Source organism: Erpetoichthys calabaricus, chromosome 16 (genome assembly GCF_900747795.2).
Source record: "Erpetoichthys calabaricus chromosome 16, fErpCal1.3, whole genome shotgun sequence".
Taxonomy (NCBI): Eukaryota; Metazoa; Chordata; class Cladistia; order Polypteriformes; family Polypteridae; genus Erpetoichthys; species Erpetoichthys calabaricus.
The window spans coordinates 50,140,545-50,156,609 of record NC_041409.2 but is presented as its reverse complement, the minus strand read 5'-3'; the positions used below and the strand labels follow the sequence as shown (position 1 = coordinate 50,156,609).

Below are 16,065 nucleotides of genomic sequence, written 5' to 3'. Positions count from 1 at the left end.
CAGCCTTTCCCTCCCTCAGCTGGTTCACCACCTGTGCAATCTCAGTGAGATTGGGTGGTTCACAGCTAATTGGAGGATCAGCCTCAAGAACCGTGGACTCAGAGATATCCAACGTCCTAGCTGGAGGATCAGCTTTGAACAACTGCTTAGAGTAGCCAGCTCAGCTGCCCTGACTGCGACTCTCCGAGGAACAGATTCAGATGTACGTAATGTTTGGTGCTTGGGTAAAATACTACGCACTAGCAGAAGGGAGAGTTGTTCCAATGTTCATAACTCTGTGTACTGTATGGAGCTGGCGTGCATCTTTTTTCTTTTTTTTTTTTGGTCCTGACCTCTGACGGTTAACAGATTGATAGTTAATCAAGGATCAAGGTTTTACTGTATGTGTATATATATATATATATATATATATATATATATATATATATATATATATATATATATATATATATATATATATATAAAACCTTGTTTATTGCAAGCATTGGGTTGTTTTATCTTGCAGACAGAAAGTTCTTCCATAGCATCTCACTGTTGAGTCCAGACATAAGACGGCAAGTTCAGAAGTAGCTGATCAATGAGTTTATTTCAGGGTTTCTTGAAGACTTTTAATGTAATTTGGAACTGGAGAACTCAAAGTTAAAAAACTTGATTGCAAATTGCTTTTATTGTTTAAGGGAATTGGAAACTGATGTTGTATAATTTCTATCTTTGATCATTTTTTTGTTATTGTAATTATTTCTGCACTCATGTTATTACAGACTTCCTAGTTTCACTTTCATGTTGCTATAATTTTAGAATTCTTGTAGATTTATAAGCTATATTTGATTGTTTATTGTGTAGTGTTTGTCCAGCAGCGCTATTTGGTTATGGCATGGCTGTTTCCATTTGGTGTTGCTGGATGCCAAATTGTGATGGTGAGTTGCTTGGAGGCAGTTACTCAAACTCATGCCGGGTGATGTCACCTCTGCGAAAGTACAGTATACAACTGGGCGCTGCAATAGAGACAGTTGTTTAAGATTTTCTATTTCCTCTGACATTGACTCATGGTGTTAGTGTGATTTCTTTTTGAATTTGAGCTAACTAACCTTTAAATGACTTCAGCTTTCCTGTTGTGTATTTTTTTTGTCACACAATCTGTCTTCTAGGTACCTGTTCTTATGTGCACTTAAACTTTGATTTGGTGTTCTGGTCCTGTCCTTCTATCTTTTCATTGTCTATCTTTTGATTGCAATGTTGCAATCTCGTACTGTTCATTTTATATACTGTATTTGTATATTCTGTACATTTTTACGTCAGTATTGTACTGTAGCCATGAAGTAGTGAATACAACAGTAATTAGATTAGATTAAACTTTATTAATTCCATGGGGAAATTAAGATGAATTTAGCATCAGAAACATAAAAAAAGGATTCAGACTTACAAGAAAAATAACACAGCCAATAAATCAATCAATCAATCAATCTGTAAGTAAGTAAATATAAACAAATATATGTATTTATTTATATTTTAGAACTCCAGGAGGAAGCATAGAATTGCCTGATAGCATTGGGCAAAAGCGACCCCCAGAGGTGCTTTTTAGCACATGATCTTGTGTCCTGTGACATTTAGGAATCCTGTTGTTGTGGCACAGTAATGAATGAATTATTATTATTATTATTATTGCTTTCACTTTATTGTTTATCCTCTCTTTATCTGTGTTCTCTTTCCTCAGGTCTGTCTCAGCATTTAGTGTCAGATTACAAGCAAACAGTAAATCTCCTGGAGGAAGGGATAGCAAACAGGTGAGTGATAATGGTCAGGAATTATTTCAAATAATTCTGCACTTCTCTTTTGTTTATTTTTGACCAATACTATGTGTTAAGTTTTTTTTTTAATATTTGTTATCGTTATTTCAGTGATGTAATCCCAACACCATTCTGTGTTTTATTTTTTCATTGGTGCTGCCATTTTGTGTGTATGGGCAGAATGATCAGGGGTAGTTGCTAGGCATATAACATATGTGCCATCAAAGCCATGACATCATGACACCCATAAGATATAAGATGGCCGCTTGTGTTCAACTTTGGTACAAAAAAGGAAAGACATTTGCAAATGACTGAATGCTCAGAGAGTAATAGAAAAATACAAACCAACATAGATGACTGGTGTATTATTACGGCTTTGACTTTGCCCACCAAAATTTTGGTACATGAATTAATGACTCAGTTAGAAGCAACCCTTATTTTAGACAATGAATGCTCTTGTTTTTTTTCTCTGTCACAACAAAATCTGGCCCATTAGACATTTATTATTTCCTACTCACATGTAATTGATAATAACCCCACACTCAGAGTGGACTAGCATGCAGAAAAATCCTGTTCTTACTCCACTCTCACAAAGCTGTCTAATTTACTGTTTTTTGGTCAAGATGGAATTTCTGCTTAGCACTGGTACAAGATTTCCAGAATCAGATGCAGAGTACAATCCCTCTGCATTTGAAAATGGAGAAACCCAAACCAATCTGCCCATCAATAGAACTGGGACTTCTATGCAAAGATAAAGACAGAAATTCATCAAAAAAATGCAAACAGTATTGTGCAATTTTTGCATTTTGTCAGAATCCTATCAACCCCCATAGTATTGCCACTTCACAACAAATGAGATGATCACAGTCTTGGACAAGGAGCAATCTTTGCTGATTCTGATGATTATTTGCCAAGATCATAGTTTTCTCCATATGCACCTTCTACTTCCCAGTGATATCCCCAGTTAATTTATACATTTCCTTGCTGTGAAAAGCAGAGCGAAGTTTTTACCCTACTACTTAGTAAATCATTGATAATATTGCCAGAAATTTTGAGACCTCCAGAATGTCATTCTTGATGGCCGTTGAGACTACTCTCTGCCCAATTTTTTTTTCTTCTTTTGTCTGCTGCTGTCTTTTTTTGCCAGTTGATATCTGATTTGAAGATCATTCTGCTCCACTAGTGCAGTCCTAAGTATGGTCCATTCACAGCCCAAGTTCAAGAAAATTTGGGATAATTATCTCCAAAGTGAGACTAATCTCTTCCCAAATGCTGACATCTATTTGCAGGTCCTAAGAGGCCCTTGTTACTTGTTTGGTTCTTGTGGATTTTTACCATTATGTAATGTTGGAGTAGATTAAATGCCGCACAGATTTTTACAGCTATCTTCTTGAAGGTGTTTTTACTGTAAAGAGTTACCACTTGGCAATGAACACTACAAACACGGAATAACCTGGTAGTACATCCAAAGACGATGACATGCTTGCCCTCAACAAAGATTTTAGGAGTCCCTCTTCCAGGCCTAAAGATGATTGTTGGCAGCAAGGGTCAGGTGACACAAGTAACCAGCCTGGAGAAGGTGCCTGGCATTGCCATGGATGGTCACCATTCACAATCTGGTGAAATGCATGTGTGAGCCAGACCCAAAAAGCCAGTGTTGGAAACTGAAACTCGTATTTGATACAAGAAACAAAATTAAATTGTTTGTAAACATTTACAGTAAGATAAAGCCTGTAATTATAATCCTCTTTGTAAACATCCTCATAAAGTTCTAGTTTTGTTTTTTTTTAACATGGGGCACAGATGAAATAATGAATAATCTTCCCCTTTGTCCTGTGGTCCAGTTTGTAAGAGATGAGTGTTTATTCTTTTTATTGGCAACTGACATTGGCAGGTTTAGTGGCAAATTCTGCAAAAGCAAGAGAATTTAACATCAAGACAGTATTTTAAAAAGTGTTCTTTTGACAGATACACGTAAGCTAACATGCGTTGAAAAGGGTATTTAAATCAATTAAGTACTAAACTTCTTTTTCTGCTCCCACCACCCCAACTAATCTGCCCTTTCAGAAACTGAAAAAGTTAAAGGCTAATGAAGATTGCTGTAAAATCAAAGTGAACAAAAGTCAAAAATAAGAGGATAAAAGTGAGAATGAAAATATGCTTATTCATAGTAAACATGGCAGTTTTTAAACCTGCAATAAAATATTTCCTCTCTATGATAAGAATGGCCATTCCCGGATTGTTAATGCTAACCTGTACATTGTATAGTAGAAAGTTTAAAATGTTCTTTACATTGATTAGCTTTTTTTGTCTCTGCCTGTTTCATTGTGTTTGACATGTAATATTTTTTGTTTCGTTTACCATGGTCATGTGTCTCTGTTATAGAATGACGGCTGCCACCCACGTCCATGATGCCAGTAGCCGCTCTCATGCCATATTCACCATCCAGTACACTCAGGTCAGCTTCACTGGGCTCACAGTGGGGCAGGGGTCAATATCTTTTTCTACTTGGATGCGGTTATGATATGCGTATACAACCTGGAGAAAGATTTTTAGGTGTTTTGGTTTGTGTGTTTATGAAAGTGTAGGTGTGTGAGCTAGAAGCTATGTAATTTTTAACACTAGAATCCCTGAACCCTGCAAAAATATTCATAATGCCGGGCTGCCTTAAATTCCTTCACACCTCCTCATCAGCGTCTTTGTTTTGCAAACATGTCAAATAGCACTAGCAACAGCCAGCCTGCTATCCCATCCCCTACCGAGGGAGCTGAAGTTGGACAGAAAATTGTCACAGTTGAAGTCTATCTTTTTGGGAATGAGATGTCTGGAATTGTATAGGGTAAATAATATATTGTTATTTGGAATACATACATTTCATTTGTGTTCTGTGTCTACAACAGTCTCTGTAAATGTAGAATGGCAGGAAATGTGAGGCAAACAATGCTGAACACATAACTGAAACAGAAACATTTTTGATATGCTTGATATTTGTGTTTCAGTTTTTACACATTGACAGCAACATGTAAATTGAACAATTTCTTTTTCTTCGGTTTTACTCTTGAATAAAAGCACACTTGTTTTGTATACCTTTTGTGAAAGTGTTTACTTGATAATTGGACTTCAGTCTTCACACATTATACACTTGACATCAACATTTTGTCATTATTACTATACCATATGAAAAAAATTCTGTTTTAGTTACAGTATATGTTCAACATTTCTTGCCTCGCAAGAAATGTCATCTTACGTTTACTTGGATTGTTGTAGACAAGGAACATACATGAAAACAATATTATTTTCCTATACAATTCCAGACACCTCACTTCCAGAAAAAGAGACTTCAGCTGTCAAAATTTTGTATCTGACTTCAGCTGCCTCGGTGGGGGATGGTATGGGACAGTTACAAATTAAACACCTCAGACAAGATTAAAGTGCACATTGCAGACTTTCTTTTAGGGGGATTTGCATACATTTCTGTCACACCATGTAGAAATGACAACACTTTTTCTACACAGTCCTCCTATTTCAGGACGCCATAATACTTGAGATTATTGGCGTCACAGGTGTTGGTGATTCCTCTGGTCTGTTTCATTGCTTCATAAAATACTTCAGCCTTCTTCCACCCTTTGGAGTCTGTAGTTGCCATTGTTCAACAAGAGGACAAGATCTGTGTCAGTAAAAGTCAAAGAAACCATAATGTGGCTGACAAGCAAGAATAAACCCATCAGAGACAACAGTAGAACCTTAGGATTACTTAAATCAACTGCCTGGAATATCATGAAGAAGAAAGAACACATCAGTGAACACAATAATTTCAAAGGGACTGGTAGGCCAAGGAAGACCTCCACTGCTGATGACAGAAGAACCCAGAACCCTCACTTTGGTCAAGAAAAAACCCCAAATACCTGCCTGACAGATCTGAAACAGGAGGTAGAAGAGGATGTGTCAGAGACGACTATCTGCAGAAGACTTCATGAACAGAAATACAGAGGCCACACAGCAAGATATAAACCACTAGTTAGCCGTAATAACAGGATGGCCATATTACAGTTTGGGAAAAATTACTTAAAAGAGCCTGCAGAATTCTGGAAGAGGTCTTGTGGACAGATCAGACAAAGATGTACCTCATCAGAGTGATGGCGAGAGCAAAGTGTGGAGACCAAAAGGAACTGCCTAAGGTCCAAAGCAGACCACCTCATCTGTAAAACATGGCAGTGGAGTTGTTATGGCTTAGGTATGTGTGGCTGCCACAGGTCCTTGCACACTTATCTTCATAGATGATGTGACTGTTGACAGCTGTGGCACAATTAATTCTGAGGTGTAGAGAAACATCTGGTCGGCTCAAGTTCCACTAAAGGCCTCCAAACTCAGTGGACGACACTTCATCCTACAAGGTGATGATCCAAACATACTGCAAAGGCAACATAGGAGTTTTTCAAAGATAAAAAATGGAAAATTCTTGAATGTCCAAGCTAGTCCTCCAATTTAAATTCAACTGAGCAGGCCTTCCCTAAGCTGAAGAGAAAAGGTAATGAGTCAAAGACCCTGAAACAAGCTGAAGCTGAAGATGGCTGCATTAGAGTCCTAAGTGCGACAATGGCTGTAATAGACATGCCATTGCTGTGTCCCAAACATTATGGTGCCCTGAATTTTGGGAACCATGTAGAAAAAGTGTTGTCATTTCTAAATGGTGTGACCTAAAATATTAAAGTTTGCAATGTGAACTTTAATCACTTCTGAATTGTATCATTTGTGATTGTAAACTGCAGAGCAGAGGGGTAAATCAAGTGAAAATGTCTTTGTCTCAAATTATAGAAAATGTGTGTTTGTGTATGTGTGTATAACCCATCCTAAAGTTACCTTAGGTACTGGTACCTGCTAAATCTGCTGTAATAAGAAGAATCCTAGTAATCAAAATAATAGTGATGTTCAATGTCCTGATCTCCTGCCAAGGAGACATGTATGAGCCTGGTTCTGTCTTCACCAATATTTATCTAGCTTTCAATGTATGATCCATTTCTAATGATTATCATAGATTCTTTTTTTCCACATCATAATGCATTCAAAAACTAATTTGTGATGTCTGTTCTTCTATGCTGTCTGTCTATAAAGCTACATCATTATCTTCAATCAGCCTGCCTATTCAACAGCCCCTAAGCTCAATAAAGTTTCCCTTATACTGAAGGCTGTAGGTGGCGTTTACAGTAGATGAGTGGCAGTTAAAATCAGTGCTGTCAAAGTAATGAGAATGTAGTATGAGGAGGCTTGGTGGTCATATATATTTCCTGCACGATCTGTGGATGATGTGAGTGTTTGGGCTCTTTAGGAGATTCATTACACTCTTTAAAGCTTAGGATTCAAAATGGAGTCATTACTGCCTGAGTATTTAGGGCTCTTTTTTTAATTTAAGATATGGACACAGTTTTGGTCCAGGTGTTCAGGATGAAAATGGAGACAAATAGGCCCAATTCTTTAAAATAAGGTTAGGAGGCTGTGTGGTCCTAACGTTCAAAATGAGTATACCAGCCACTGTGGTGCCTGCTTCAGAGTGTTAAAATAATGTAAATCCTAAGATTATAATCAAGTTCTTGGTCTATGAGTATAGCATCTTGGTAGGCAGCAATGTCCTTTCTACATGCTAATATTTACAATCTACATTAGAACTCTGGTTTAGGCATCTGCAGCATACCCTCTTAAAAAGTGTGGCAGTGTGACTTATTTGTAAAGGTTGAGTTCTCAAGTCCCAGGCTGCCCAAAGCTCCAAGCAGATGCTGATTTGAGTCTTTGGTAGACAAGATGTTGTTCGCTGTTGCTGACAGCACATCATTCAAAGGGCCAAGTGATGGGGCTGCTGATCCAAGAAAATGGGGGGTTGTGCTGAAGAAGTGTTAGATAATAAGCGGACTTTGTCTCTGTTTTAGGCCATTCTGGAGAACAACCTTCCTTCTGAAATTGTCAGCAAAATCAACTTGGTGGACTTGGCAGGGAGGTATGTTTCCGTGCAACACGACTCCAATCTCCTTTATGTACCTTTGCAGTGTCACTTTATTGGTGTCTGGGATTTAAGTCTAAAGCAGTACTTTCATTAGTAAAACACACTTAATGGAGGTATAGAGTTCATAAATTATAATTTACCAGTCCTATTATAAGAAATGAAAATGGACTTACAATATATGGAAATGTCATTTTTTTGCCAGTGCGGCAATGACCTGGTCTGTTTGCTCAGGTGCTGATAGTTTTGTGAATTTAACATTGTGCCAAAAAATGACAATTTCTGAAATTTCCTGAAGGTTGCTAGAAAAACAATCCAAGGCTGAGTATGGAATGTGTAAGAATGTGTAAATGAAGCATAATGTTAAAAATACTGGGTATACATGACTAAAATGAAAATTATTTTGGTGAAGAATTCTAAGGGGATGCGGAAAGTGAAGAGATATGAACGTAATGAAACATTTCTTACACAACACCTCACTGACAAAACACGAGAGATGTTGAACTACAGGGCTGTTTAATGGGTGTCCCATGAAATTGTACCTGTAAGTAATTTTGGGCAATACCTAACTTTTAAATCAGATCTCTTTTCTAAAGTTTGTGAGGGTAGTAGGGTTCCACCAGAGTCTACTTTCGGAAGACGGATTATGACATCTGTATCTAATCAGCTTGGAAAAGTAATCCTTTTGCTCATCCCAGCAAGGGTTTGCCCACATAAATGCCCATTTTCAATACTACATTGTTGAGACACTTAAATTTGTTCCAATTAGAATACGTTGCTAAGCTGTATGCAGCCTTTCTGTCATGGAAGTGTTACTTGCTGACAGTGTTGCATTAAACTGAATGTGTTGTGAAGGTGTGTTAAGCTTGACTTTTTTTTTGTGCAGCGAGCGAGCAGATCCCAATTACTGTAGAGACCGCCTAACGGAAGGCTCTAACATCAACAAGTCTTTAGTCACCCTCGGCATTGTTATTTCTACCTTAGGTAGGTGTATCCTTTTCATTGGGCTTCATCCACCAGCACCCTGAACAGCCGTTATCTTCAACTAGTGATTGTCATGTCTTCTTTGTGTTGGATTTTTTTTTCATGTTCTTTATAACTATTATTTCAAAACAAGTTTAAAAATAGTTTACCTTTTAAATTAAGACATCCTGAAGTTTAATTTAGAAAATTAAGAAGAAATGGTTGTGTTTGTAAGGATATTTACATTGTTATGTCATGATGTAAGACAGAATTGTTAATGTGATAAATACTAAATGCAATCTAACATATTTAAACCTGCCTAATACAATTCATTACTACCAGAGCAATACACTTTTATTTCCCTCTCCAGAGAGTCATTCTTGTACCCAGGATGTTTAATCCTAATTTTTCCTCTTTATGCTATTGACATTTTTTCTGCTAACATAAACCACTTACATTCCATGAGCCTATATTTGTTAATATTTGAAATATTCCTTCCAGCAATTATAAGCACTGTCCTGCTGGGGGCTGAGGGCCATCTTTGGTCTGGAATTTGCCATACTGTTTTCTTGGAATTATAATGTGTTGGTCTCCCGTTGCCTTAAACATCTTAGTGTTAGAGCCAGATCTGAAGTCTATCTTCAATGCCTGTAACTATCTGTGCTGATGCTGTACTGTCCCTAATTAACTCTACCTTCACTCACTCATTATAACACTTCTTCCTATTCCTATGCCTGTTCATCCGCAAGGGTATTTGATTTCCCTCCTACCACCCATGTCTGGGATGCATTTCTCAATCTGCCCTCTAGGGGTTACAGGCTCCCACAAGGGAATTTATGAAGTTGAAATCAGAATTTGTCACTATTTTCAAGGAATCAAACTCGAAGAAATGCAACCAATACAGGGACAATAAGTTCAATTAGTCATGTATTGAAATTATTTTTAACAATTCTATATTAAAGAATAAAGCATAAATGTGACTCACTCATGCGCAATACACAATTTGGATTTAGGGCAAGTCTGAGAACCCAAGAATAACTTGATAAGAGGCAAGATCTATGTATATGCTTTGTAGCAGGGATCTCTAACTCCAGTCCTAGAGAACTACTGTGGCTGCAGGTTTTCATTCTAACCCTTTTCTTAATTAGTGACCTAATTTTGCTGCTAATTAACTCTTTTCCTTAATTTTAATTGATGCACAACTTAAGAGTCAGGCCCCTTAATTATTTTTTTTTCCGTTAATTAGCAACCAAACAATATTAAGATGGGCAGCGCGGTGGCGTAGTGGTAGCGCAGCTGCCTCGCAGTTAGGAGACCTGGGTTCTCCCTGTGTCTGCAGTTTGTATGTTCTACCCGTGTCTGCGTGGGATTCCTCCGGGTGCTCCGGTTTCCTCCCACAGTCCAAAGACATGCAGAATGTCTAACTGACTGACTGACAATATTAAGACACAAAATGTACCAACACATAAACAACAACCTGCGTCTATCACACAATAACTGAAAATAAAGAAAGGTGAAGGCCTCAATAATGTTGATCTGCTCAGGTCCACAAAACATTTTGACAGCGCTCTTCAAAAAGAAAATCAGCAGTTTTGGAAATGTCTGCCATGGCAGAATGAGCACCATGGAATTAAATAACAGGTTTAATTAGCAACGAGAACTGGCTTTAAATTAAGAAACTGAATGAAGTGAAGTCGGTTGGAGTTTGAGGCCCCAAATTAGTTGCTCATCTGTTGGCTCACTTCACATCAATTTTATGTTTAGGTGCCATTTAAGGTAAAAATAAAATCACTTCAGCGGTCAGAGTCTCAAGAAAAGTCATTTAAAATAAAGGGAAATAGTTAATTAGCAGTAAAAACTGGTCACTAATTAAGAAAAGAGTTAGAAGGAAAACTTGCAGCCACAGTAGCTCTCCAGGACTGGAGTTGGAGACCCCTGATTTATAGATTTCAAAAGTGTATTTGACAGGGTAAAGAATGATTGTCTTTTAAATATCTTGCACCAAGCAGGTTTAGACAGAACACATATTTGAGCTGACATTGGCAGCAAACAGAATGGACAGTGAAAAACACCTGATGTAAAAATAAACAAAGGAGTACTTCAAGGGTGCATATTGTCCCCACTTCTATCTATCTATCTATCTATCTATCTATCTATCTATCTATCTATCTATCTATCTATCTATCTATCTATCTATCTATCTATCTATCTATCTATCTATCTATCTATTTAACATTTATTCAGAGGAAATTATACAAAAATCACATCAGATAGAACTGAACGAATAAAAAAAGATGGGTTGCAAGATCTCAATGGCAGATGCAAGTACTCTGTTGGGTCTTAATTTGAATGTACAGAATACAAAGGTCATGGTTATAACTCAAAAGAGGATTGACATCATTAACATACTAGAAAGGACAATACTTGAATTGAATTGAAGACCACTTTGATGCTAAGGTGAAAGTAAGAGCTAGAACAGAACAAGCACATTCTGCAAGTATAAAAACATACTTTGTATTAGAAAGTTAAATCTAAAACTGAAGCTTTGGATTTTAAAATGTTATATTTGATCAACACATCCTTATGGTTGTGAGTCATGGATGCTTCAGTCAGACACCCTACACATTCGGGAAGTGGTAGTGTACATATATTGTGGACAGATGTGTATATCATAAATTGAATAAGATCCTGGAGGTGGAAAATATAATAAAAAGAAGAAGAATGAAAAACTTTGCAATATATTATAGAAGGAAAGATTGAAGGGAACTGTGCAAGAGGAAGGAGAAATAACTCCATCCATCCATCCATTGTCCAACCTGCTATATCCTAACTACAGGGTCACGGGGGTCAGCTGGGACCAATCCCAGCCAACACAGGGTGCAAGGCAGGAAACAAACCCTGGGCAGGGCGCACACACAATAATATAAGAGTAATATAAGAGACTGGACAGGACTTAGAACAACTGATACACAAATGAGCATATGCATTTCTGTTGGCCAAACTCAGTCCCAGAGATGACACCAACAAACAATGCAATTCAGGGTCTAGGGACTTAGAACCTATCCTTGTAGCACTGGGCAGTATAAGGTCTCTCATGTACACAACCAATTTAGGGTACAAGTAAACTACACTTCATTCAAACCATCATGCTTAAATAAAGACTATATACAGATATAAAGAAATCAAAGTACAGAAAAGCAGTGTCAATATTTAAGATATTATATGTGAAAAAAACTAAATCTTTTATTTCTTTTTCATATCATCTGACCATCACTAATTCCATCTTCTTTCTCCTCGTCCCCTCTCCCTTGGTCATGGTGCATCTCTTCTCCCGTTTATCCTCAGCATTTCACTCCAAATGCCCAAACTACATTAATCTGTCTCTATTGCCTCCACACCTTGCCTATCCCTCAACTCACCATTTGTCTTTGTCTTACTCCGTGATACTCCATACAGCCACCTGACCCTTCTCATTTCTGACTTTTTATAATGCATCTTCAATAGCCATGTCTTAACTCCACAGAGTATACTGCTCCTCACATAGCTTTAATTTTTTCTCCTTTCAGTGCTAGTTAGGCTACTTTAGAAGTCTGAATGGTTATTATCAATAACCAAATTAAAAACAAAGATGATTTGGGCAATGTCAGACTTCATATACGTGCATTGTCCCATAAGGTTATGATAGAGTTCAGAAATAGTGATCATAGAACATAGTGATCATAATGTAGCGAATGCAACAGATTCCTGCATGCAACACGTGTATATCATGTCTTTTGTACACAAAGTGGTTGCACTTCCAGTACTGTACTATGCTATCGTTATTTTAATGTGACAGTATAACAGTGTATGCTTCTACTCATAGGCAGCAGTAAATTACCTAATATCCTATTTAGCAGAATGTATCATGGACATTGAGCAGTGCATACCTGAACATCTTACCATGTGCATTAAGGTGTTGCTTAAAAAAGGGATTGGATTCTACTTTGTCTAAGGATTTTCTCTAATGGCGATGTTCCCTTATTTGAATGATTGTGTTTGAGTGTAAATTAATCCATTATATCCAATTGACTCTACACTTTACCAATGGAAGTTACACCCTTGGATAGTTTGGAATATTTATCACTGTAAAAGTAAACTTTTCTATTCAGTTCTGTAATAGAATGGGAATACACAGTATAAAGTAAGAAAAAAAATAAAACTAAATCTGCACCATACATCTCACCCAGTCAGAACAATTAAGCATTGTCTTAAAATACAGAAGACGCAAGTGTGTGAAGCTAAGCTAAATTGAAGTTCTTTCCACAGCCCAGAATTCCCAGATGTTTAGCAGCTGTCAAAGCATCAACAGCATGGCAAGTGAAGGTGAAAGCAGCAATACGGGAAGCCAGTCAAGCTCACAGTCGGGGGGCAGCCGGCGCCACTGTTACGTGCCCTATCGGGACTCCATCCTTACCTGGCTGTTGAAGGACAGTCTGGGTGGCAATTCTAAGACAGTCATGGTAGCCAGTAAGTGTATACTATTCCCCCTACACATTTTTGAGCAAGAGTGTGATTATCCTTCCAGTACAGGATTATTCAGTGATGTCTCACTATCTTTCTTACTCTGTCTGAATTCTAGCTATCTCCCCAAGTGGTAGCAGTTACAGCGAGACGGTCAACACCTTGCGCTATGCAGCCCATGCACGTAATATTGTTAACAAGCCCCGAGTCAATGAGGTAAGTGATTACTCTTGTTGGTTAAATGACATGGCTAGACAATTTAAGCCATGCACAGCTATTAAAGTGGTGCTTGAGAAATGAGAAAGTAAAGGGAATCAGAGACTAAAGCCATGAGAAATCATTTTGTGTTGTACCTAATTGAAGCTTTCATTAACACAAATTATAAACATGAAGAATAGGATGCAAGCCGCTATATTTTCTAAAGTTGAACAAGAAAGTTAGAAGAAGTAGGTCAGTTAGAAGAATTTTACAGCTAAAAGTGACTCTGATTCTGTGGCTCATATGCAATTTTTTATTGTATGACTGTTAAAATTAATTTTGCAAGTAATCCATATCTGATACAAGTGCATACGGTTAGCCATTCTGAAAGTGTGCTGCATGCATACAGGTAATAAAAACAAATTTATCAGACAAATGTAAACGAATAGACAGCTAAGAATACTTGCAGCAACTGCGCAAGTTCACTTAGTTTTCAATCTCAAGACGTCTGTGAATTTGTCAACATATGATGGCAAGGAAAAAAAAGAAAACAGACAATTGTTTATGCTGCTTAACTGCCACATCTGTATGTTGAAACCTGTGGACTCAAGAGGGAAGCCAAGACTGGTGGAAACAAGATGTGGAGGGTTTTGTTGTGAAACAGAGGGTTTACAATTCCAGAATGTTGAGGGGGGCATTGGATTACTTATGTTAATGTCTGTCTTCAAGGCGTGCTTGAGAATTACCATCTCCTTCCGAAAATGCGTAGCAATTGGTCTGTATTGGTGGACATTAGTTGTAGGGTACTGCAAACTACCTAAAGTCTGTAGCGTTGACAAGTTCACAGTCTGTTTGTTCAGTTATGAATTATGAAAGGCTATGTTTTGGACTATATAAGGTTGCCTTATATTTCAGGATGTTAAGTTGGGGATGAAAATTTCCAGGACAATATTGATTCAAGCATTTAAACACAGTCATATACAGTATGTCTGTAACAGATTTCGTACCACATATCAAAGTGGTCTAAATCCAATCTGAAGAGTTTAGATTTGGCATAGTATTTTATTAAAAAAGACAAGATCTGTGTCACAAGAGTGCAAAAATCAGAATTGAGCTACAGTGTGAATGCAACCTTGTTGGCACATCATGCATCACTGATGAATGTCCCTGTGCTTTGCAGGTGTACATTAATGTGCAAGCCATATTCTAGACCTTTCTAAGTCCTCCTCTCCACCATGCTTCTGGTAAACTGGTGCTTTATTCTTCTAATTCAGTTTGGCACCACTTAGATGCACATCTTCTTCTCCATCATAATGCACATCTTCAGTCAGTTATTTATCTCATTTTGCTCCACATTATCAGATTGCCACTGTTTGTTTATTTTCACCACACAACTTATTGCCCTTGTATACTGATTCACCTGCTGAAATCTTTACTTGTACTGCTCTCATGTCCAGCTTAGTTTTATGTTTCTCCTTAATCAGCAACAGCAAAATTGCACACATGAGGCTCTCAAGTTTACTCTCACGTTGAAAACACCAATAATTCTGACATTGCTGTAGCACTTAGTCTAGTGAGCATACGTGGAAAGTCTTAAAATGAATGCTGTTTTAAACAAAAAATAAACATTTCTGCAACTTTTCTGTCCATGTAAACACTGCAACTGTTCACTTAAAAGGTGCTTTAGAAACTTAAGATCAACTGACTGATTGAACCGTTCTCACATTTGTTCTATTTCCTGTTTGGGTTATGGTATTATCCACAACTTGGGTCAAAATCAACCCATATTTTAGGAGAAACTTTTGAAAAGAGGTAATGAAGGCATACACCATTAGCATAATGGAGTGGTTTATTTTTCAGTATTCTTTAAATATTTCTTTTTCCTTTATTTTTCATAAGGATGCAAATGTGAAACTGATCCGAGAACTGCGAGAAGAAATCGACCGGCTAAAGACCATGCTGATGAGCTTTGAACTGGTACTTATTTTATTTATTACATGCATCAGTGTGGTCAAAGAGTGCAGACAATACTTGACTCTTTTGTTGAATTCCATCGGTCTTTATGGGAAGACATGAGAACTATAATTTAATGCGGTCATCAAGGACGGCTGCAACACACAATGACCTGTTAATGATTTATGAACTGCGGTGGGTTGGCACCCTGCCCAGGATTGGTTCCTGCCTTGTGCCCTGTGTTGGCTGGGATTGGCTCCAGCAGACCCCCGTGACCCTGTGTTCGGATTCAGCGGGTTGGAAAATGGATGGATGGATGGATGATTTATGAAATGGTTTGGTATTGTGGAGAGTTTTTCTAGAGATGTTTTTTCTCTGTGCAAGTGGATATAATTATTTGTAAATAGAGGAATCTCACTTATTGTGAGATACAGAAATGATTAAAGAAAAAATAACTGTTTAGGACAAGCACATCTACAGCAACACATTGCTGTTCTCCTAGAGATGAAATAAAATGGCAGGCCACTGGGTCCAAGTACAGGGGCCTGAAGATTAAACTAAATTGCAGGAAATACAAGATGTCAATATCAGGAGGACTTAATGTACTGACAGAGCCAAACTTTTAAGCCAGATTATGCTCTAAATTTTATTTGGTCAAGCCTTGAGATGCTA

At 37.6% G+C, this 16,065-nt stretch overlaps 1 protein-coding gene across 1 annotated transcript in view; it reads left to right on the top strand.

Moving 5' to 3' along the window:
* The window catches only part of stard9 (StAR-related lipid transfer (START) domain containing 9), a 248,461-nt gene that overhangs the window by 145,489 nt on the left and 86,907 nt on the right, over nucleotides 1-16,065 (top strand). Inside the window, exons 8-14 of the mRNA XM_051919739.1 lie at nucleotides 1,715-1,784; nucleotides 4,173-4,245; nucleotides 7,709-7,776; nucleotides 8,666-8,763; nucleotides 13,048-13,248; nucleotides 13,361-13,458; nucleotides 15,340-15,417. Coding sequence (XP_051775699.1) covers nucleotides 1,715-1,784; nucleotides 4,173-4,245; nucleotides 7,709-7,776; nucleotides 8,666-8,763; nucleotides 13,048-13,248; nucleotides 13,361-13,458; nucleotides 15,340-15,417 — 686 coding nt within the window. The remainder of the gene's footprint in view (nucleotides 1-1,714; nucleotides 1,785-4,172; nucleotides 4,246-7,708; nucleotides 7,777-8,665; nucleotides 8,764-13,047; nucleotides 13,249-13,360; nucleotides 13,459-15,339; nucleotides 15,418-16,065) is intronic.